The sequence below is a fragment of the Vigna unguiculata genome, chromosome 3 (genome assembly GCF_004118075.2).
Source record: "Vigna unguiculata cultivar IT97K-499-35 chromosome 3, ASM411807v1, whole genome shotgun sequence".
Classification (NCBI taxonomy): Eukaryota; Viridiplantae; Streptophyta; class Magnoliopsida; order Fabales; family Fabaceae; genus Vigna; species Vigna unguiculata.
Window position 1 is genome coordinate 50,595,195 of NC_040281.1, and position 25,098 is coordinate 50,620,292.

At 31.0% G+C, this 25,098-nt stretch overlaps 2 protein-coding genes across 3 annotated transcripts; one reads left to right on the forward strand and one right to left on the reverse strand.

The window, feature by feature from the left end:
* Positions 1-92: 92 nt before the first annotated feature.
* LOC114175516 lies at positions 93-12,885 on the reverse strand. Its single transcript, XM_028060272.1, has 22 exons — positions 12,805-12,885; positions 12,540-12,649; positions 12,355-12,452; positions 12,107-12,268; positions 11,607-11,709; positions 10,996-11,524; positions 10,806-10,903; positions 10,484-10,729; positions 10,277-10,391; positions 9,982-10,189; positions 9,368-9,897; positions 9,247-9,312; positions 5,642-5,751; positions 5,457-5,554; positions 5,209-5,370; positions 2,575-2,689; positions 1,821-2,361; positions 1,574-1,671; positions 1,256-1,504; positions 1,057-1,171; positions 764-977; positions 93-665 (listed from the first exon to the last, which is right to left on the reverse strand). Exons 1-22 carry the CDS (start codon positions 12,883-12,885, stop codon positions 112-114), a joined length of 4,602 nt encoding a protein of 1,533 aa, XP_027916073.1. The 3' UTR covers positions 93-111.
* A 5,249-nt stretch (positions 12,886-18,134) lies between these two features.
* Positions 18,135-23,621, forward strand: LOC114179200 (probable inactive purple acid phosphatase 27). Of its 2 annotated transcripts, XM_028065449.1 has the most exons (13): positions 18,135-18,243; positions 18,932-19,148; positions 19,373-19,464; positions 19,605-19,674; positions 19,770-19,892; positions 20,080-20,172; positions 20,429-20,558; positions 21,279-21,360; positions 21,453-21,585; positions 21,897-22,102; positions 22,193-22,318; positions 22,632-22,941; positions 23,143-23,621. In XM_028065449.1, the coding sequence occupies exons 2-13, from the start codon at positions 18,942-18,944 to the stop codon at positions 23,446-23,448; spliced, it is 1,878 nt and encodes a 625-aa protein (XP_027921250.1). In that variant the 5' UTR covers positions 18,135-18,243; positions 18,932-18,941; the 3' UTR covers positions 23,449-23,621. The 2 variants fall into 2 exon arrangements, with proteins under 2 accessions (XP_027921250.1, XP_027921249.1); XM_028065448.1 differs by lacking the exon at positions 18,135-18,243 and having other exon boundaries at positions 18,728-19,148.
* The last annotated feature ends 1,477 nt before the right edge of the window (positions 23,622-25,098 follow it).

The following is a 25,098-nucleotide window of genomic DNA, read 5'->3' on the forward strand; positions in this document are numbered from 1 at the left end:
TTTCTACTTAGTTTTACAATTGAACACAACTTTTATTGCAGAGATAAGAAAACAATGGATGAAAACACCCCTCCAAATACTGGCAGGGTAAATACAGCAGCAACATAAATCTCATCTCACTTGTGTCATGTTAACTGCAATGGGACTCCTAACATGGTGCTTTTTATCAGTCCACGTCAACCATCCGAATACAAAATCAGTGGTGCTTTCAGTTTTCTTCTTCAAAGTCAATGCCACTCTGAACTCCTTCTTTTCACCCGTTTTTTTAAACCTCAGTTTCCTAGGCTCGACTGAAACTTCAACATGTGGTGGCGCTTTGATGCGCACTCTATACGTGCTTCCGGACCCAACATTAGTGACAGTTCGAGAGACATTCACAGAATGTCCAGGGCCAAACTCAGAAATTGTGATTGCTGGATAATTGAAATCTGCTAAACTGAACGACTCTGGACAAGTATAAGGCTTGTGGTTGAACATCTTAAGCTGGGAACTGTTGTAGCCACGACCACACAAATAGTTCAAATAATCAGTAATATTCAGGTCATATACAAGTCCAGGGTCCACAGCACTGTTAGGTTTAATGTGCCCTGCACCATAGTCAAATGGAGTTGCCTCGTTCAATGACGAGTCCTGGATAGGTTTTCTAGAGTTATCTGTTGAAGTTGCTGCAAAATGCATGAAATGTTATGATTAGGGTGTGCAAGAATATGAATGTAAAATTCTACATGCGTGTAAAATGTAAGGCCTGTGTATATAGTTTTACCTGAGGTCATGATTGCTGACTTTATAGCAGCTGGGCTCCAATCAGGATGAAGGGCTTTGAGCAGCCCAGCAAGGCCAGCAACATGAGGACATGACATTGAAGTACCACTAAATAAAAAGTAAGGAGTTATTCGTGTGTCAGATTCTAGACCTGTAGCAGATACGGCTTCGGTATAAGCAGCTATGATGTTGAATCCTGGTGCAGTGATATCAGGCTGAAACAGAAACCAAAAATTACACTCATACGATCACTTTACATTTGGTGATACGATCATCAAAATCAAACAATTGAACCTTGAGGATTGCCGGATCAATATGATTGGGGCCCCTTGCTGAAAATGAAGCCACATTCGGAGCTGGCTTCACACCCAACTCTGTTTTCACTCTGGAAATATAAGCTGTAGGAGACCTGATAATGTAAAATGTTAATTAAGAAAAGTTCCAATCCAGAAATCAAAGCTCATAAAAACTGAGGCGTGAGGAAGGAAGTTACTTGGTGCTGCTGATGTAATTGTAAATGTAATTGCCATCATCAAAGCCAACATTAGCAGCAGGAAGCAAGTAGGGTTGGGGTAAAACTTCATTCCCTGCATTCCTTTCATTAAGCAAAAGCAACCCAACGGCGCCTACCCTGATAGCTTCCACATTAGTCGCTAATTTATCTCCAAAACAGACCAATATTTTCCCCTTCACCTTCTCAGGATCAAGAGTTCCATCCTGGCAATTAAGTCTGCAACAAGGACTGAATTACAGAAGAACATCCCCAATGCTAAGGTAATTTAGAAGGTCAAGTTTGTATGAGTGTTCTTACGCTTCAGAAATAGATGCATTGAAATATTTGGCCTCTACAGAACTAATCAATGGGTACGCATCATCAGATGATAATCCATGCTCTGAAAGGCTACCTCCCTGACAATAACAGAAAGACAAGAGGGTAGATTTCTGACTGTACTTGATATTGATATTGAAAATGTTCGGCTTGAAAATGAAAAAAAGGCAAAAGCTCAAGATACATGTTTTCCTATGAGAAGAAAGACAAGGTTTTAGAAAAATTATACCTTGATGATTTTGTTGTCACCAAGTGTAACATAACTAGCGAAGTCTCTATCTACTGTGCTTGCAGCAACTGTGAGCATCCATGGTCCAATGTTGGATACAGATTCAGGAAAAGGTCCTGAATTTCCTGCAGAAGCCACTACTACTATGCCATTGGCAACTGCATGGAAGGATCCTATGGCAATAACGTCTTCGAAATAATCTTGTGCCTCCGTTCCCAAAGACACCGAAAGCACATCAACCCCGTCACCTATGGCTGCCTCAAAAGCAGCCATAACGTCTGCATCAAAACATCCACCACTGAACGCGAGACTTGGCCAACACACCTTATATGCTGCAACTCGTGCTTTTGGTGATCCACCACTTGCTGTTCCATTTCCAATGCCAAAAACACTAGCTCCAGGAACAAAGCTACCACCAGCTGTTGACAAAGTATGTGAACCATGGCCTTCGTTGTCACGTGCACTAAGCAATGACTCATTCAGTTTTGTATTAAACTTTGCCTCGTAGCCTTTGTAAAAATATCTTGCTCCAATAAGCTTCCTGCATATGGTAAAAAAATGTCACATTGATGAAAATACCAGACATAGTTAAGCAAATGAATATCCTCACGATGCAATAGCGATGCCTTGCCACCAAATACCAGTTCATGAATAATACTTAACGAACACATATTAACACGGAAAAACTCATCACCACAAGGGATGTTCATGAAGTATTTGTTCGGAGAAATTAGCTAGAGTAAAAAGAATGAACCTGTTGCATTGGAATTTATCTTGAGCTTTTTTATGTGTTTGACATATTCCACGCCACCGTTTTGGGATGGGCCCTAACCCTTCGTCACTGAAGCTCTTGGATTCGGGCCAAACACCTGTATCACAAAAGTTTTGACATTGGTACGAGAATTTATTAAAATAAGCTAGTAATAGAAGCAAGAACGTTAAGAGCTTCATGAAATGTATTATATTGCTTGAGTACCAAGAGCAAAACAGATTACTTTAGTTTAACTGTTAACTTATCATAAAACAGGTATTACATATCAGAACACCAAAAAATGTAATGAGCAGAGGGAAAATAAACACCACGCAAACAAAGTCAAAAAGAATAAATATTAGGATAAGTGTGTGAATAACGTCAAAATTTTCAAATTCGATACATAATTATCTAAATTCATATTATTTTATGTTTGTTTAAATGAATTTAATCCATTTAACCGAAATTGAACCAAACATAGTTGAATATATATTCTTTTTAAACTTTTGAATATCCAAAATTAAGATAAGTCTAAGTTGGTTCGGAAATTAAGTCACACTCAAATAAGACGAGACTAGGCTAGGTTGGGCCTAGTTCATGTAAGGTTCAATTAAATTGGATCAAAGTCATGTAAAGTTGGATTGAAAAAGAACCAAAACAAATTGGATCAATCACACTAAGTCACGCTAAGCTAGACTAAACTCACATTAGATTAGGTCAAGTCAGATCAAATATAGGCTACGCTGGAATGGAACCAAAGTTAGGTCGAGTTGGAGTCAATCTTAGTTAACTTGAGCACAAGTCAAGTTAATTTGGGATAAAACTATATCAAGTTGGCCAAGATGGATCTAACTAAATTAAGCAGGGTCGTGTCATGTTGGTTAGGATCTAGGTCAATTTGAGTTGGTTTGAACTTATGTTAGGATAAATTAGGGTTGACCCATGTTAGGTCAAATTGAGGCCGGTCCATGTCAGGCTAAGTCAAGTCAAACCCTAGTTGAGCCAAGTCGACAAAGTCGAGGAAGAGCTGAAGTAGGTCAAATTGAGTTGAGTTGGGTCAAGTAAGCTTGGGCCTATGTAAAGTTGAGTAATCTCAAGTCCATTCAAAATCAAATTGACGGGCTCACTTTAGGCCAAATAAAAAACAAGCCCAATTTAAGCCAATTCAGCCTGAGTCCATGATAAGTCGGGTTGGGACATATCCACATTAAGTTTAGTTTAGCTTAAACTAAGTCGGGTTAATTTGGTAAGACCTAGGTTGAGTTGAAATAGGCGAGGCCCAAGTTAAATTAAGGCGGACAAGGCTTAGATAAGGTTGAGTTAGCTTGGATCCATATAGATAAGGCTAAGTTGAGTTAGATAGGGCTAAAGTCAAGTTAAGTTAACTTGAGTTCAAGTTTGATTTAGTTACTCCATACTTAGTTTGAGTCAACTAAGTCCACATCTAATTGAGTTGGAAGGGGTTTAAGTTGGGCCATGGTAACCTGGGCTAGGTAAGTCAAGTCAAGTTAACTTTAAACACGTCAAGTTGAGATAGGACAAATCCGCACAAGGCTGAATTAGGTTGAAATCAAGTTGGGCCAAGTTAGGCAAAGTTGACGAGACCCGAGTTAATTTGACATAAGTCAAGGCCAAGTTCAACTTAATCTAGTGTGGTCTAGGTCAAGTTAGTCCAGATACTAGCTTTAAATCATTATATATTAACAAATTTAAAATAACCACAAAATAATAGATTTTTAAAATAAAAAAATTTAAACTATAACATTTGAATTTAACTTGAATCCAGCTGTATTAAGTAAATTTTCTATTTAAGATTATTTTTATGTTTTTCCTTCAAATTTATTTAAAATACTTAAAATATATCTAAAAGGTTAAAATTTAAAAAAATCTATAAAATGCATAGTACATGAAAAATTAATCTAAAAATAGAGATACCAAATATTTCAATAGTAAAATAAAATTTTCTTTTGAAATTAAAGTTAATTTTTAAAATCTGTATTTTAATAAAATATAATATATTCAATATTATCATATTATTTATCTTAAAGTAATTGATAATATGTGTCCGTCTAATTTTTCAATAGAGAGACAAAATATTTCAGCAGTAAAATAATTTTTTCTTTGAAATTAAAGTTAATTTTTAAAATCTGTATTTTGATAAAATATAATATATTCAATATGATCGTATTATTTATCTCAAGGTAATTGATAATAAGGGACAGTCTAAATTTTAATAACCAAATCACTTACTTCATGACTAATTGGCTTATTCTTAATTTTAATATTTCATTGTATTATACATTAATTGTTTAAATTAATTAAGTAACAAATACACTTTTTAAAGAGTCATTATTCTTGTCTGATCTGTCCAGCAAATATGAATATAAATATTAGTGCAAAAATGATTACAAAAGATGTTAATGATTTTTTATGATAAAGTTAAATTAAAACTAAGAGTTAGTAATATTATCAAAGTATTATATGATCAACCTGCAAACAGCATTCATAGAAAAAAAATTCTGAAATCATCAACCTGTATTAATTAAACAAAATTATTTACATGGAAAGGCTAAAAAGGAAACTGTATAAGGCAATCGAAAGCAAAAAAATAAATTATTGGTTCATTTCATCACTTACCTGTGTCAAGGTTTCCAATGATCACATCTTCACCCAATGTCTTTCGCCATGCTGATGCCTCAGGGAATTCACCATTTCTCTCTAACCCAAGAAAATTCCATGAATGTGTTGTGTGCAATTTTCGTTCTTTGTTTAAGAAAACTGATATCACACTGGGATGCTCTACATGCATCAATCACAAACAACAGTTACAACATTAAAATAACAGTTTCTCAAATAATACATTTTGCAGAATAAAATGCTCATACTTGCAACATTCGCTGCTTCATCTTCCTCAAGTACTGCAGCAAACCCATTAATATATCTATTATAAGAATAAAAGATTGATTCTTTCGCCTTTTCAATGCTGTGAAAAACAAGAACAAGAAACATGTAGTTAATCTATATTGCTTTTTTCAACAAGTATTTCATAAAGTTGGGATAAAATCTATACCTTCCCACGTAAGATCCAAGAAAATCGTAGTGAGAGTTTGTGACAGTTTCAAGATCAACCAAAGAAGGATTTGGACCAAAAGAATGTGATCCTAAGTATACAATATACGACTGAAAAGAAAAAAGCAAAACATATATTAATTACTTCAAATATGAAAATTATGAAACTTTAAAAGTATCATAAGCTGTGTGAGTGGGGTTTTGAGACAGGGTTTACCTGTTTGATTGCTTGAGTTGGTTCAGCCAACACAACCCCAAAAATAAGAGATAATAACACATGAGAAATGGTTAGTGACATTGTTTTGTGTTATGAAGGTGTTTGTTGAAATGTGTTTATGATTTCTATTTCTTATATAGCTGTTGTTATTATGTCACAGTATCTGAAACCAAATCATGTGGATTCAAAGTCCACCCGATTATGCTCCAAATTGATTCTAAGGCAAATATTCTATTAAATAAAGGAATTGAATGGATAATAACACTTTTCTATGAAACATAAATTAAAATGTTATGAACATTATTCTGTATCTGCATAATAGTAGATACAAAAAAAAAAACGTAATTACTTAAATAAAAAAATTTGAAATACGGTATATTTGAATTATTAGTATAGTTTTTCTTTTTCGAAGTTGTAGATGTTTTGTTGAGATGAAGTAATTCAAATTGCATTTATTTAGTTTATAGAGTAATTCAATTTCACCCTGTTGCAACATTTTAAGATATATTTATTTAAGTTAAAATTTTAATATTAAAAGTTACCAGATATAAACATTAGTTAACTTTTAATATTAAACAACTAAATCAGATTTATAATATTTGCCCGTAATTAATAATTAAAAATAATTGTAATATTACATGTTATTTACATTACAAGAAATTTTTTGAAGAATAATCAAATTTAGTGACAAAAATTAATTAGTTATTATAGTGACCAATTTAAATATCAATTTATAAGCTAAAAATTATTAATAACTAAAATAGTTTCAAAAAATTATAATTGATAAACTAAACTAGTTTCTATAAATTGGTTCATAAATTGTTCTTTAATTAAAAAATGATCTCTAACCATATTTTTAATCACTAAAATTATATATAATTTAAGAATTTTTTTTTGTAGTTAATGATTTCAAAATAATATTAAACGCCCTTTATTATTTTCTATGTAAATTTATAAATATTATTTTATATATCAACACTATATTTAAGTCAACTTCAAATGTAAGAAATGAAGACAAAATATACTAACAATAATTTATTGTTTACCAATATTTCTATTCATATAATCTTTACTAATATTAGTAACTTTTAGTTTAAAAAAATATAATTGGTTCTTAAATTAATAACTAAAATAGTTTTAAATTGGTCTCTAATTAGAAAATGTATTTCTAAACATATTTTTAATAACTAAAGTTGGTCATTATTTAAAAGTTTCTTTTTGTAATTAATAATTTAAAAATAATATTAAACACCTTTTTAATTATTCTCCATGTAAATTTGAAATATGAACAATATATTTAAGTCAACTTCAAATGTAAGAAATGAAGACAAAATATACTAACAATAATTTATTATTTACCAATATTTCTATCTATATAATCTTTATCCTTCTCTTTGTTTAATAATAGTAAAAAATACGCAAATTACTTCAATACATCTTTATAACTTAAAATTAAGTTATACTATATATGTACTGTTTTACTATTTTGATAAAAAAAAGGGGTTTTGTAAATTGAATATAGTAAATATTATTGTCTTTCTATATTAAAGAATAATACTGAACATATAATGATTAGTGAAAGCGCAACAACATTTTTATGAAATACAATAACTATAATTAAAATATTATATAAGTATTTTTCAAATAAAATTATATTAGGTGTTACTATAAACTTTGACATCTCAACAATGCGAACATCCTAAAGTCCATCAATCATTATTACATCAAAATTTATTAAAAAGTAAAATAAAATAAAAGAATATAAAAGCATGGGGATTACACCAAACCATGACAAAAATTACACTTCACAAAATATAGATATACTATACTTATTATGAAAAAAAAAAAAACATATATCGAAGTAAAACATTAAACCACTTCTATTATTCTTTATGAATCAAAACTAAATTAGTTAAATTATTAAGACAATGATTTTTTTTTCACGAAAAACAAGAGTAACTTTGAATTGCATATATACTTACAAAAATGCAAGTATCCATGTCATATTTCTCTAAAGACTTCAAAGGATTACTCGTTGATCAAAATAACCATGAAAGACTAAAAAAGTATCATTCTCCAACCAAAATTTTTGAAAGTATTTCCTTCAAACATGTTTTAAAGTATAAATGACCCCTATAAACTCAATATAAATAAAATTATGCACTCCTAACAAAATGAAAAAACTACCCATATAAAAGTAAGTTATCACGGCTCATCAATTGTTTATTTGGAAGTTATAAAAGTAAAAGGTTTTGTTGACAGACGAAAAGAGTTAAAATAATGTATACAGAAGAAAACTAATTATAAAAATTAAACTCATTAATAAAAAAACAAAAAATTGGATCATGAATCATTCCATCAACATGTCTACATAAACTGAATCTAAGTTTCATAATGATATAAAATACATGGATCAATAAAAAACTGAAATTTTTTTACATTTATATCTGTTTGGCTATGATAATTTTCTATTAAAAGTAATAAATAAAATTAATAGTTTAAAAACGCTATTATTAATTACAATAATATTTGGCGTCTGAAAGTTGTTTAAATTTAACATTTATATAGGTAAATTTTACAGTTAGCAAGTCAAAATGAATATTTACATTAACAATCTTATACATAATAAAACCTATCAATATATATGACAAACTCACAAACAAACAACTCAACCATTGACCTATCAATATATAAACTAGAAACAATTATACAATTTTTCAAAGAAAAGTATGTACTAATTAATAAAGTTTCAAAAAAAAAAGAAATATATCTATATATATGTTTAACCCTCAAAAAAAATATTTAATTCAGACTCTATAGTTATATAATTCACATTTTAATGTTAGAAGAAAATTATATAATTTTTTCAATATTAAAAATACAAATATTAATCACTCCTAGAATGTATCACTAGCTCCATCACTAACACAATCGATTTATATTATCCCTTTGAACAAAACACATTTATGTAGTATTAATATAATTCTATGTTAAAATAATGGTTGGGCCCAACATAGAGCCGAAAGATCTATCGATTATGACCTCATTCTATGGAGGAGAGATTCTACCAGAGTCATGTCTCTCTTATTCATGTGTGTTTTATTATATTATAATTTTATAATTATAATACATAGCCAAATACTACAAAAGACTTCTCAATTTTCTTACCGCTAAAAATTGATGAAAAATTAGTTTATAAAGAATATATATTGAGAACTAAATTTTGATACTTAGTCGATCGAAAACAAACAAATTGTGAGAACCCTTGTATCAAAATGGCTACTATAAACACTGCAAAGGATGTTTACGCCTCGTTTTAAATCTAACATTGATGTTGAAAGAATTCATTAGATCTTCCTGAAACATGTAGCCTTAAACAACTGATGAACATTAACAATGGCTGATACATTCTTCTCTTCTAAGATTCCAGAGAGCTTCGATTGTTCAACAGAACCCTTATTGCAAAGATAAAATACAAACACAGAAACCTCAGAAATTATTCAAGTTAACTACAATTGGACTCCTAACGCGGTTCTTGTGATTAGTCCACGTCAACAACCCATATACGAAATCAGTAGTGTTCTCAGTTTTCGACTTCAAGGTCAATGAAACTCGAAACTCTTTTTTCTCACCCTTTCCCTTGAACTTCAGTTTCGCAGGCTCAACAGAAACTGCAACATTTGGTGGCGCCTCAATGCGAACTCTATACACGCTTGGGGACCCAACATTTGTAACTGTTCGCGAAACATTAACAGATTGTCCATATTCAATCCGAGGAATCGTGATTGTTGGGTAATTGAAATCTGCTAAATTGAAGGACTTGGGACAAGTGTAAGGCTTGTGGTAGAACAACTTAAGCTGGGAACTTTTGTAGCCACGACCACACAAATAGTTTAAATAATCAGTAGTAGTTAGGTCATATATAAGTCCAGGGTATGCAGCACGATTCGGTCGAATGTGACCTGCACCAAAGTCATATGGTGTTGACTCCTTCCATGATGAATCTCGGATACGCCTTCCAGTGTTATCTTTCGTAGTTGCTGCAAAATGCATGAAATTCTATAATGAATGTGTGAAAAATTAAGCGAAATTAAAATTGCAATGCATGCATATATATAATTTACCTGAGGTAATGATTGCTGACTTAATAGCGGCTGGGCTCCAATTAGGATGGAGGGCTTTGAGCAACCCAACAACACCAGCAACATGAGGACATGACATTGAAGTGCCAGACAATACAATGTAAGGAGTTAATGTTTGGTCAGATTCTGTGGGATCTAAGGCTTCAGTATTAGCAGCAATGATACTGACTCCTGGTGCAGTGATATCAGGCTGAAACACAAAACAAAAGTTGCAGTCATACAATTATTTCATATTTAAATACTAAAGGGTGAGTTCATCATCAAGGAAAAACCGAACCTTGAGGATTGCTGGGTCGAGGAGATTGGGACCCCTTGATGAAAATGCAGCCATAACTGGAGCTGGCTTCGTACCCAGTTCTGTTTTCGCTCTAGAGATATAAGCCACGGGAAACCTGATGATGAAATAAAATGCTATCTATGTAAAAGGTCCTAACCATGAAACCAGAACCAGCATAAAAGCTTGAAGTACGAGAAAGAGAATTACTTGGTACGGTTGATGTAACTATAAATGTATTTGCCGGTCTCAAAGCCAACATGTGTAGCAGGAAGCACATGGGGGTCGGATATAATATTATCACCGTTGCCCTCATCATTAACCAGAATCATTCCAACAGCTCCTAAACTAGCAGCTACAACACCCTTCTCTACTCTACCATTTACACCGCGAAGACACACCAAAATCTTCCCCTTCACCTTCCTAGCGTCAAGAGTGCCATTAATGCAATTAGGCCTGCAAGAATGAAAAATGTTACAAGAGAGAACAAGAACAACCCAAACATGAAGTCGGTATCATGAGTAATTTTTACGCGTTAACAGAAGATGCCGATGTAGTTTGTGCTTGAACAGCGCTAATCAATGGGTACTTCTTGTTAGATGGTAAGCCAGACCTTGAAAGACTAGTTCCCTAGCAATAACAAAACAAAAAGGAGTCTTGAAAACAAAAAAGAACAAAGACAAAAAACAAGGTTGTATTGTATGTGTAAACAACATACGTACCTTGAAGATTTTCCTGTTACCAAGTACGACATTACTAGCGAAGTCTCTGTCGATTGTGCTTGCTCCAACTGTGAGAGTCCAGGGTTCATTGTTGGATACGGATCCAGGAACAGGTCCTGAATTTCCTCCAGAAGCTATCAATGTTATGCCGTGGGAAACTGCATGGAAGGAGCCTACAGATATAGCACTTTCAGAAAACTCAGATGGATTTTCTGAACCCACAGACATGGTAATCACGTTGACACCATCACTTATGGCAGCCTCAAAAGCAGCAAAAATGTCTGCATCAAAACACCCCGGAGGCCAACAAGCCTTGTAGGCTGCAACTCGAGCTTTTGGTGATCCACCACTTGCAGTTCCATTGCCAAACCCAAAAACATTAGCACCAGGAACAACGTTACCACCAGCTGTTGATAAAGTATGTGAACCATGACCTTCGTAATCGCGTGCACTAAGCATCGACGCGTTCAGTTTTTCACCGATACTTGCCTCATACCCTTTGTAGAAATATCTTGCTCCAATAAGCTTCCTGCATTTACAGTAAAAACGTTAAATCAGTTCAAATATTAAACACGATTAAAACTATGATCTTAGGTATAAAATGAATGAACCTGTTGCATTTAAAATTATCTTCCGTTTCACAGATTCCACGCCACCTTTTTGGGATGGGTCCAAACCCTTCATCACTAAAACTCTTGGATTCGGGCCAAGCACCTGACACACGTCACAGCATCAACAAAAAGAGGGTTCATACTTGGCAACGAAGATTGATTAAAGATTCATAAAAATGTCAAAGCATTTGAAGAGTAACTTATCTCGATCCTTGCTTTTCCTTAATTTAACTGTTAAAGAGTTACTATTTAAAATAATTAAAATAAAAAGTAACTAACTTAAAATTCATAATTATCTTGTAGTGTAAAAGCTTTTACAAAACAAACTCCTGAAAACTGTAGTGTACTTGTTTAAGGCATATTTTTTGCACTATTGTATTTATCATGACAGTTACATTCAAGATTAATTTATTTGAAATATTCAATTATATATTTTCTTTGATTTTAATAATTTATAAATGTAATGATAAAAATAAATTATTTGATTAATTGTCATTTACCTGTATCTATATTTCCAATAATGACATCTTCACCCTTAGTCTTCCGCCATATTGACTGAGGTGGAAACCCACCATTTCTTTCTAACCCAAGGAAGTTCCATGAATGTGTTGTGTGCAATTTTCGTTTTTTGTTTAAGAAAACTGATATCACACTGGGATGCTCTACATGCATCAATCACAAACAACAGTTACAACATTAAAATAACAGTTTCTCAAATAATACATTTTGCAGAATAAAATGCACTTACTTGCAACATTCGCTGCTTCATCTTCCTCAAGTACTGCAGCAAACCCATTAATATATCTATTATAAGAATAAAAGATTGATTCTTTCGCCTTTTCAATACTGTGAAAAACAAGAACAAGAAACATGTAGTTAATCTATATTGCTTTTTTCATCAAGTATTTCATAAAGTTGGGATAAAATCTATACCTTCCCACGTAAGATCCAAGAAAATCATAGTGAGAGTTTGTGACAGATTCAAGATCAACCGACAAAGGCTTTGGACCGAAAGAATGTGATCCTAAGTATACAATATACGACTGAAAAAAACAAAAACATGAATAACAAAAAGTTACAAATGCTATTGTAAAATAAAACTGTGTTAATTAGGTAACACTTTCTTTTTCCATCACAAGAACCTTAAAATCACTTCGCAATGCTAAAAACTAGAAAATTGTTGAACAATAGAGCTTACCTGTTTGAGTGCTTGGATATGATCTTGCAGCAGAATACAGAGAACAAGTGAAAATAAGACATGAGAAATGGGTCGTGCCATTAGTGAGTTGTTTTGTTTTCCACAATAAATCTAAGAGATATGCAAGTTTTTATATTTTTTCTTGCTTATATCACTATTATTATTTAAAACTTATAAAATCAAGTCAACCTTCTTTCCTGATTGAGTATTCCAAATTGAGCCAACTATGCCCATAAATCATTTAATATTTCTTAATACAAGGATTGTGTTTAGTAATAAACTTAATGAATAATCAATTACTTTAAAATAAAATGAATATAGTAAATTTTACTTTTGGTAAGAAATGATCATATCAATATGGCAAATATATTAATAATAACAAATATAAAACACAATGATAATGCTTCAATACATTAGTAAAATAATTAAGATTAATTATTCTATATCTAATTAGTAATTAATAATAATATATAGTAGTAAAATACAATGATAGAATGAATGAATTGGTGATTACCCGACAATGCATCTAATTGATATTAGTTTTTATTTCATGGAATGTTTTAAATAATTAATTATCATTTACTTATGTTCCATATCCTTTTTTAATCCTTATATTTATTTTATATATTTTATTTTTTAAAATAAAACAATACCTATTTTTTATATGAGACCATGATTATGATTAGGGATGACAGCGGGTCGGGTCGGGTCGGGTACGGATAGTGCCTACCCGCAACCCGACCCGCAAAAAAAAAAATTCACTCGTTACTCGTCCATTTATCTGCTGGGTATCTGCTTAAAAAATACCCGCAGATATTTTTAAAATTCGCGGGTACCCGTGGATACTCGATACCCGCAAATATTTAAAAAAATATGTTTTATAAATTTTTTAATATAAAATTATAAAAATAAAATATAAATTAAATTAAATTATAATTATAATTATAATTATAATTATAATTAAATTTGACATAATAAAATATACTATTACTTCTAATTTTAATTAAATTTAACTTAATAAAATATAAATTAAATTTTAATTTTAATTTTTGCGGGTAACGGGTATCCGCGAGTACGGATAGTATGATACCCGTACCCGACCCGTTTATAAGCGGGTATTAAAATACCTGATACCCGCTACCCGCTACCCGCGGATAATAAATACCCGCGGGTAGTAACTCACGGATTTTATCCGCAGATATCCGCGGACACGGATATTTTTGTCATCCCTAATTATGATAAACATAGAGAGAAGTGTTTATTTATTTTTTTACCTTACTTTTATATATATATATATATATATATATATATATATATATATATATATATATATATATTGTTTTGTGAGAAATGTTTGCTAAGTTTTAGGTGGTAATAAATTGACTTTATTATAAATTGATTAAAATAAATTAATGTTATTTTACGTTAACTAGTCATTAAATCAAATGAAATATTTATTTTGTTTAGTTTCTTAAATAGTCAAACTGATATAATGGAATATTTACATATTACTGTTACAAACACCGTTTATCATATAAACTATTTTAGCTTTTAGGAATTCCAAAACAAATCATTCCAAATATTTTTAATTTTTATTTACGCCAAATAGATTTCATGTAATTATAAACACAAGTGCAAAAAAGTTTTGATCGTGAATATTTTGGACATTGAGTTTTAATTGTTGATCTGAAGTCTATACAAGTAAGGTAAAAAAGGTGATCTTTTAGTCTCGGTTATGAATCGAAGCATAAAGTTTAACATTATGTTTTGGTTCAAAAACAACTAAACCAAGTCCTCTTTTTGATTTAAAATTTAATTTAATTTTAAGGACGTTATACTTCGGTTCTAGCAACAGCCCTAATACGTTAAAAAGTAAATAAAATTTTAGATCATAAAGGATATCAGGCCTTAGTTAAGACCAAAATCGAGGCCTAATGTCCTTAAAAATTAAATGAAATTTTAACAAAAAGAGTGTATTAGACATCTATTATTATCAAAATTGAGGCCTAATAACCCCTTTGTGCTTTAGTTTTGGTCTTAACCGAGGCATAAAGTATGAGTTTCTTTTTAAATACATTACTTGTGTTTGTTTCTTCATACATACCGCACAAAATATACCAAAAAACCAGCCTAGAAATAGAACATTATATTTATCAAACTAGAATAAGTCAGAATATTTAATGGACTATCATCATTACAAAAAGATGTTATCCTTACAACAAATAAATATACAAATTACTATTGTTCATTTGTATAATGTATTGTGCACATGTTATCCTTAAATACTTAATGGACTTATCAGGAATTGGAGTAGGAGTCTTGAGTTTCTACACACAAGACAATAATTTCAATTAATATATAAAAAGACAAATTTACGAATAAATATTTGATTGAATGCAATTATCATTGTTTCCTAACTACTTGTAATACGAGCATGAACAATCTCAAACCAAACAAAATAAATCAATTTATTTAACCCCTTAGTTAATCACATATCTAACATACAACAAATAAACAATATACTAGAAATTTATAGGCCCATAGTAAAATTAAGAACCTGGAAGCGTGAAATTGAGTAACAATGGAGGAGATGCCACATAGTCTCACCACAATGCAACAATATTGGTTTTTTTGTATTTAGGGGTTCTTTTAAATTCAAATTTGTAAAAATGGGTCCGTATTTTTTTTTTTTGCAAAATAGGGTCAAGTCGTGATGGAGGAGGACGACATTACAGGTGAAGTCGTCCTCCACCGTGCCGGTTTCCTTTTTTTTATTCCAAAAAGCGAAACCGTGCTCTAGGAAGCCGGTTTTCATTCACTTTAAAAGTGCAGTCGTCCTTGGGCATGACGACTTCACTTTTTGTTTTTGTTTTTTACGTTCAACTTTATGTATATTTTTTAAAATATATTATTTAGTTTTTTTAAAATATTTGTCTACAGTAAAAATGTAAAAAAATAGTTTTAAAAAATTCTAAAATACTTAATCTTTAAATCTTAATACAAAATTAAAAAGATAAAATGATACAAATTAAAAAATATTAAAAGATCCTTCAATAATTATATTTGAATATTTAATTTGTTTAGGTTTATTTTATTTATGTTTTAGTTAGTCTACTAACTATCAAATAAAAAGTATCATTTAATAAAATACTAAATTTGTAAAATCAAACGGAGAAGCAGAGGGCGTTTTGACCAAATCAGAAGAAACTGGCGGAAAAATCGCCATTAGATGAAAGGAGGATGTCACATTGTTTCTCTATTGTAAACAAATATTTTTTAAAAAAAACTAAATAATATATATATATATATATATATATATATATATATATATATATAAAGCTAAACGTAAAAAAAAAATTGAAGTCGTCATGTCTAAGGACGACTTTACTTTTAAAGTGAATGGAAACCGGCTCCTAGAATACGATTTCGCTTTTTGAAAAAAAAAAGAAACCGGTATGGTAGACGACGACTTCACCTGTAATGTCGTCCTCCACCATGACGACTTGATCCTATTTTGCAAAAAAAAAATTAACGGACCCATTTTTACAAATTTGAATTTAAAAGAACTCCTAAATACAAAAAAGCCAACAATATCTTAACACAAAGGTATAAAAAACGCAACCATCAAAAAACAATAAACCACAAAAATGGTAGGGAAAAAGCAAAAAAAAAAAATTGAAGCAAAAAGTGCAAAACAAAACACAAAACGAAAAAAAAACCTTACCAGCACCGGCGACGACGCCAAACAATGGCGGTTTTAACGTCCCGCTGACACAAGACATGGTAGGTTGGTAACGTTTGACAACATAAGGACGATGGCAAACAAGATTAAAAGATTAAATTATTTTTTAAAATATTAAAATATATCATTTTTTAAATTACACATATAGATATATGTCATTGAACTCACTTAAAGAAGAATTTCCTGACGGTTAAGATTACCTTTGAATTGTCAATGAAAAATTATTTTGAATAAATATGTAATATTCTTAGACTTGAGATTATCATAGAAATTAACAAATTATTTTATTATACTTTGATATCTCACATCTAATACTTCGTGATGTTAATTGAATAATTATTGGATATGACTAAGGGCCTGCTCGTTTCACATGATTTGCGAGCGCAAATGGATTCTATACGAAGATTTGCAAGATTCATTTGTGTTCGTTTTAAAGGATTTACAATGATATGGAAGTATGTATTTTGGAATGATTATCTCTCCTAAAAGAGAAGTTTGGAGGATGGTAGTTCAACTTTAATTTTTACATATATAATTATTATTATTATATATTAAATAAATAATAATATATGAATAATTATATTATTTAAATAATGATATATAATAATTATATTATTTAATTAATAATATAATTATTATTATTATAAATACTGATAATAATAAATAATAATAAATAAATATTATAGTATATTAATTTTATCTATCATATCAATTTATTCATTTCCAAATTTTTACAAATTTCACTCTTAAATCCATTCACTTTACTTCCAAATCTATTAAAAGAAATAACTAAAATTCATCCACTTAAATTCACACAAATTCACTCAGATTCATTCACTCACTCTCTCTCAAATTCACTCTTTCAAGTGAACACACCCTAAATTCTTATGGGATTAATGATTAATTAAGAAAGAATCTATCAACTTTTGATGATGAGTTTGAGCTCTATATAAATACAAATCTTGACAAAAATATTATAAATAAAAGAAGATAGGAGTTTCTTAAGTAATTCATCATGTGTTAACACTTATTAAAATTTGACTGCTATAACATATTTTAGAGTTAACATAAAAGTAAAAAAGAAATATAATATTATATCTAGCGGTTAGAAAGTAAAAGATACTTAATAATATTAGACGATTAAAGAGTGTTGTTTTGATTTTTGTTGATAGGAAAAATATATTACTGATTAAATATTTAAAAGGATAACATTTTTTAAGTAGAATATTATTCTATCTTTTGCTATAAAAAAATACAATTAATAAAAAATTGAAAATTTATAAATTGATTGGATAAGACTAGGTCGACTAAGCTTGTTAACAAATAAATATTTTATTAACTATAATTTAATAAAGAAATCTGATTTGTTACCAAAAAATCAACAAGTTCGAGAGAGAATTTGCAAAGGATATATCAATAAAGCAGTACATGGATAAGTGGTTTTTATTTTTATGAGATAAAAATTAAAAACCAAAAAAAGGAATAAAATTGTTGTGATATAAATAAAGGTGGGCGCAACACTGCCTAAAAAATATACTACGTTTCTTCTCTCTCGGTAAAGTGTTCCTTTTTCGATGCCACAGAGTTTTTTGTTTCAAGTGTTGACGAAAAATAAAAATCAGTTTTGGTGTAGATATACGCGTAAGTCTTCATACGTTTGAAGGAAAATTTGTCAGAATCATAGTTATCAAATTAAGGTATTTTTTCTTAATTTTATTTTGTCTTTTTAATATCAGTATGCATAAATTTAACCAAAATACATCCAATTTTGTCTGCATGTTATGTTATGAATGCTATTTATAACCTTCACAATTATTGGTTCTCCTTCGGTATTCAGGCTAAGTATCGTGTGTGTTGACTAACAGGGCTTGTGGGGGCAACACAATCCAATTAAAGTATCCGTTATTATAGAGGAAAAATATGTGGAAAATTTAAGTGTGAGTGTAATTTTGAAGTTAAATGGAAAAGAGAAAATAAAAACTATGTATTATCGAAAATTTGAAAGTGATGAATTATAGTCTCATTTCAAAACATCATAAAATATTTACAATTTAACGCATGTTTTGAGCATTACAATACAATGTCCGTGACAGAGATTAACCAGAATAATTTGATTAAGAAAAAACAAACATGTTACTGGTGTAATTTGTTGACTTAAAAGGGTTGTTCTTGGAAGAAAATCAATGTTGAGTTCACATCATCTCTTTGGGTCTTCCCTATATGCTGCAATAATGAGACCATCAAGTTCTTACTCTTTCTACTGCAAAGCATGTTAGAGTTGAGTAAAACAAACACAAAATACAAGAAAGTCAAGGTGGAATGATTCTGGTATCCAAACAGCATATAACTTATTTATTCGACCTCTTCCTGAATTTTCCAATACAGATAATAGCACATGAAGATGAGGGTAGAAGGGTTCCTTAACATGAGGAATCTGGTAGTTGTGGTGGCGTGGTTGGTGAACTTCAACATCGTTTTTTGTTTTGCTCATATTCATGGCTTCGGGGACCAACCACTCTCCAAGATTGCCATCAATAAAGCTGTTGTGTCTCTCCACTCTGCCGCTTCCATCACTGCCACACCGTCGCTTCTCGGTACAAAGGTAACAACATTTTCCTTAAACTTGGCTAATTTCTAAGATAAGAATAAACATTCACAACTATATTATTATAAGATTCCAAGTTCGAGGTCGTGTTTGACTGAGATATTGTTACACAGTTTAGTCTCATATTTTTGCAAATAAGAGCACTGTCATAGTTAGTTAGTACTTATTACCAGTGGACCTAAGTTTACTCATTTGTACTATGATGATGTGTATGATTTCAGGGTGAGGATACCCAATGGGTGAGAGTAGATATTGATTACCCTAACCCATCTGCAGATGATTGGGTTGGAGTTTTCTCTCCTGCGAAGCTCAAGTAATAATTACACATCTTCTCTTGATATTGCATACTGTTCCTCAATAACTGAAATTTTCAAATTTAGTTATGTCAAAACCCTGTGCTTATATATTGTTTGTTAGAAGAACTAAAAGAGAGTCTTATTTTTGTAATGGCAGTTCATCAACATGTCCACCTGTGAGTGATCCAAGAGAAGAGATTCCGTACATATGCTCGGCCCCAGTTAAGGTATGTGTCATAGATCTATCATAGATCTCTGATTGGGTTGGATTTATTTTCAAAAAGTGATGCATTTCTCATGTTTGTTTGAAATTTTGTACCAGTTCCAGTTTTTGAATTACTCCAACTCACACTATACCAAGACAGGAAAAGGTTCTTTGAAGTTCCAGTTGATCAATCAACGTGCAGATTTCTCCTTTGCTCTATTTTCAGGAGGACTATTAAATGTGCTTACTGGCCCTTTCAGCTGTTCTTATATCTGTTATCTCCCTCCCATTCTTACTAAATCATGCTCATGCTAATTGATTCTGCAACTATGCTACACTTATCGCTCAATACCAAACCACCTATCTTTATGCACAGTATGTATATGATTTTATGACTGACTTGGAATCATCTGATTGAACAATGCAGCCTAAGCTTGTGGCAGTTTCCAATTTCATATCATTTGTCAATCCTAAGGTGCCTCTATATCCACGACTTGCTCAGGGGAAGTCTTGGGATGAAGTAAGTTTATCCTCCATATGATTTCTCCTATTATGGTTTTTCTTCAGTCTTACAATTCCTATATATGAAATGAAGCACAAAACTAGCAAGTATCCTAAGGCAACATGTATAGATTTAATAGATTTAGAGCACAAACATCCTATGATGAATGATATTATGGAAATAGGAATTCATGCTATTTTCTTTTCTTTAGCACTCTGGAAACACTATTACGACTACGAAGTGATTTCTGAATTATTCGGTCTGTCTTATGCAGATGACAGTTACCTGGACTAGTGGATATCACATAAATGAAGCTATACCGTTTGTTGAGTGGGGTCCTAAGGGTAAAACACAAGTGCAATCTCCAGCCGGAACATTGACATTTGGTCGTAACAGCATGTGTGGTATGGTTTATTTGGTCGTATTGCCATCGCACAACACTTTTTTTACTGCATACTATGGTCTGTTCCAGTTAATGTTTTTCAGAAACCTAAGTGCAAAATGATTTTTTGCTTAGTATTCTGTAAATTGTCTTAACCCTTGCTAGGAGTCATCATGAGCATTAATCTATAATCTAGTCTTTTACTTTGAACCTTGAACCTTGACCGTGCAAAACATGGGTTTTGAAACTGAATAAACTGAAACCTGATGGTTTATTCTCTATTGCCCCTTCTATAATGTTCCTCATAAGGTATCATGAAAACACACTAAGGAGAACAAGCTTCTATTCCTGAAAATTATTCTAGAGTAGCATCATGTGAAATGGAGGGTGAGACGGTAAGAAACAAAGAACTGAAAATCTAAGTTTAAATAGAAGAAGTATTTTTCGGTAAGCTTATGTCCGTAACCACTAATGATTTTCCTGTTTCAATAGCCATCAAATCTCACTTTTCATGATTTCTGTACAATTTGCTACATTTCATCACATCACCAAAAGCTTACTACCAAAAGAGTTGTAATTCTCCTGCAACTGGAAGCAATTAAATGTTGGAATATTAATTTTGTCTTAGTTATATGTTGGAAACTCATATCCAGATTGCTGCATTTTATTCTTTTGAAAATGGATCTTCTTAGGCTTTTTGTATAGCTTCATAATGTGGTTCTTTGGCTATTCTCACTTGCAGGTTCACCTGCACGAACTGTTGGGTGGCGTGACCCTGGTTTCATACATACAAGTTTTCTAAAAAGTCTTTGGCCAAACTTAGTGTATGCATTCAGATATCCATTTCTTCTTATAACACAATGAGGAACTAGAAATGTTTGTTCTGTAACTTTTAAAAATTTATATATCGCTTCAGGTATACCTATCGATTAGGGCATCTACTGTCTAATGGTGCTTACATCTGGAGCAAGCAATATTCATTTAAGTCATCACCTTATCCTGGACAGGACTCACTGCAACGTGTTATCATATTTGGTGACATGGGAAAGGTAACGTTAATCTTCAAAATAAAATGTAGATAAAGAAGAATACTCTAAAACTGTCTGAGAGGAAGAACCAAGTCTTCTCTAACCAAGTGTAATCTTTAGGCATATTATGAAATATTTGCCTATGATGGATTTATCAAGAAAAATAACTCAACCTTCTTATCATCTTTTCTTATTTGATCATTGTTAGAGATCTGATATCAACCATAAGTGGGTTATTACAGACCTCACTTTACAAACAGATTTTATATAGAATTGAGTCAATTTTAAATGATTACGACAAAAGCATTGGATTTTCTTCCATTTTGTTTCAGGCCGAGCGCGATGGTTCAAATGAGTATAATGCCTATCAACCTGGTTCGCTTAACACCACTGACCAGCTCATCAAGGATTTAGAAAATATTGACATTGTTTTCCACATAGGAGATATAACTTATGCAAATGGATACATCTCGCAGTGGGACCAATTCACTGCTCAAGTGGAACCAATTGCATCAAGAGTACCTTACATGATTGCCAGGTTTTGTCCTATTTTCCACAACTTTATTTGCAAGTAAATTAGATTTGTGTGACTCATATATTGAACTAGAATTGTCTGATAATCCTGCAGTGGTAATCACGAACGTGATTGGCCCAACACAGGATCCTTTTATAACAGTACAGATTCAGGCGGCGAGTGTGGAGTTTTGGCCCAGAACATGTATTTTGTTCCAGCAGAGAACAGAGCAAACTTTTGGTACACTCAGTTCCATGAAAAAAAAAATCAATTTTTTGCGAAAATCTCTTCTTTTATCTGTGTTTGTACTATACTGATTATAAAGCTATTTTGATTGCATTATAAGCTAATTGAAACGCACCAATGTGAACTTTTATGGATAATTATAAGAATGATGTTGAAGAATGATTCATGACATAAGAATGTTATACTTCTGATATTCTAAAGTGAACAACCGAGTTATATACAAAAGAATGTAGTCTGTGATTCTAAGGATGAACTGTAATTATTTTTCGTGTTTGATATATAAAAAAATGATATTCTGAATATCTAGGTACGCGACGGATTATGGCATGTTTCACTTCTGCATAGCTGACAGTGAACATGATTGGAGAGAAGGAACAGAACAATACAAATTCATTGAACATTGCCTTGCAACAGTAGATAGACAGAAACAACCCTGGTTGATTTTTGTGGCTCATCGTGTGCTTGGATATTCTTCTGCTTCTGGGTATGCCAAGGACGGCTCATTTGAAGAGCCCATGGGAAGGGAAAGTTTACAGAGACTGTGGCAGAAATATAAAGTAGATATTGCATTTTATGGTCATGTACATAACTACGAAAGGACATGCCCCATATATCAGGTAAAGACAATAGCCTAATATGTCATGACTTTATTTAAATCCAAACTAACTTGCGCATGCACAGTTGAAAAGTTAATGATTTGTTACTTTCATTGTATGCTTTTCATGGTTTGCATTTTTAACTTCATCAAATTATTGAACTGCTGTTACTACTGTTACGATAATAATGCCAATGTTTTTATGAACAAAACCCATATGCAGAATCAGTGTGTGAATGATGAAAGGTCTCATTATTCTGGTGTTGTGAATGGAACAATTCATGTTGTTACTGGAGGTGCAGGAAGCCACTTGTCAAAATTCAGTGAAGTAACCCCTAAGTGGAGTCTTTACAGAGACTATGATTTTGGGTTTGTAAAGTTGACAGCATTCAATCATTCATCTCTCCTCTTTGAATACAAGAAAAGCAGTGATGGAAAGGTCTACGATTCTTTCACCGTTTCAAGGGATTACAAAGATGTCTTAGCCTGTGTGCGTGATGGCTGCGAAGCAACCACTTCAGCAACTTGAACTGCTTTACACACATGAAGCTTTTAATAGCTTTTCTTTCTTTAAAAATTAAGTGACAACATTTTCTAATGTCTTTTCTTTCCACCTTATGAAATGTCAAAGGGAAACTTCTCTATGAATATGTGAAGTGAAGTGCAATGGATGCACAAGCAATAGCTTGGTCAGAAGGAACATCTTCATTGTCATAGAGAAAAATTGTGAGAGAAAAATAGTGTTAAAGAGAGTTTCTAAAAAGTAAAAAAAAAATAAAAAATAGTATCAAGTCATTGAAAGTTATATATATAATCCTTGTATTTATATTGTTATTATTGTTAGAAGTTTTAAGAGGTCTATAGATCTTTGTTTTTCTCAACATAGTAAATATTTAGTAAAACAGTGGAAACCTCAATTTTTTTTTATTGAAAGCTAAATTAACTTATTTAATTAGAAATATTAGATATGATTTTATTAAACAAGTTTATTTTGAAAAACTCTGCTATAAACTAGTTAAACTGAATCATAAACGATTAAAATCACTGATTAAATACCTTTTATGCATATTTATATGATTTCTATTTGAAATATAATTTAATTATATGGAAAAGAATATAGTTTATGCAATTATAATTTTTAGGTTTCACTTCGTTTAAACGTTTATCATTTTCGTCTGAAGATGTATTTATAAGATAACAAATAAAGTAATATTAAAGGAAGAATTTCGTAAAAAGAAAATATAATAAATAAACGATGGTGGATGAGAACTTCTACTAAAACACTCAAAGTAAATAGAAAATAATAATTAGTTAGAAGATTTGGTATTATTTCAACATAACAACAAAACTTTATCGCAATAAATTTGAGTCGGCTACTTATTTAATCACGTCGTTACGCTCATTTGACACGGTTCAAAGTCAACATTTTAAATTAGAAAAGATATTTACCAAATGTTTTTATTTTATTAAACCAAACTTTCAAGTTTACTTTCAGTGTTGGCCTTATTATTTTAATTTTTGAAAGGCATTTTACTTAAAAGATTTTCTGGTATAACTTTTTTTTTTAATTATTTACTTTTTTTAATCAATTCCTTTCAACAAAACTTTATATGTTTTCTTCTATTTCTTTATAAAGACATCCCAAATTCATAACTCCTATATTAGAATAAGCTCAGAGACAATAAATTTAAATTTGGTAATCTTAAATACAACATTTGCTCTCAAAAGTAAAAAGTCATTTTTTTTACATTAAAAACAGTTTTTAGTCAATTAGATATTATATAGGTTGATGTATAAATATAATATCATGAGATATTATAAAAAAAAATTACCAAAGAAAAAATATGGGATTTAAAAAAAATTATATAATAAAACTCATAAAAATTTAAATTAAAAACTCACTTTAAGGCTAACGAAGAAAGATGTTTTAAACACAAATCTTTCTTTTTTTCACTATTTTTCTTATACACATCTTTTTTCCTCAATTAGAAAAAATTATCTAAAACGTAATTTAGAAGTGTCAGTCATATTTTGGATTTTTTTTTCATTATTAAAATATATTGCATGGGGTCAATAATTTTACAATATATTATCACAGGCCTCATGCTACAAATTTTCTTATAACCTGTTACAAAACACACATCGACCAGAAATCAGGCCAATTCATAATATATAAGTG

Bases quoted from the DNA above. Each gene is read 5' to 3' on its own strand.
- LOC114179200 (XM_028065449.1), top strand. From the start codon at position 18,942: ATGAAGATGAGGGTAGAAGGGTTCCTTAACATGAGGAATCTGGTAGTT. The intron at 19,675-19,769 runs GTATGTGTCATA...ATTTTGTACCAG, and splicing joins TATGCTCGGCCCCAGTTAAG to TTCCAGTTTTTGAATTACTC. The intron at 22,319-22,631 runs GTACACTCAGTT...CTGAATATCTAG, and splicing joins GAGAACAGAGCAAACTTTTG to GTACGCGACGGATTATGGCA.
- LOC114175516 (XM_028060272.1), bottom strand. From the start codon at position 12,885: ATGGCACGACCCATTTCTCATGTCTTATTTTCACTTGTTCTCTGTATT. The intron at 10,190-10,276 runs GTTCGGTTTTTC...TTTGTGTTTCAG, and splicing joins TCGACCCAGCAATCCTCAAG to CCTGATATCACTGCACCAGG. The intron at 1,672-1,820 runs GTATAATTTTTC...TGTTATTGTCAG, and splicing joins GTGACAACAAAATCATCAAG to GGAGGTAGCCTTTCAGAGCA.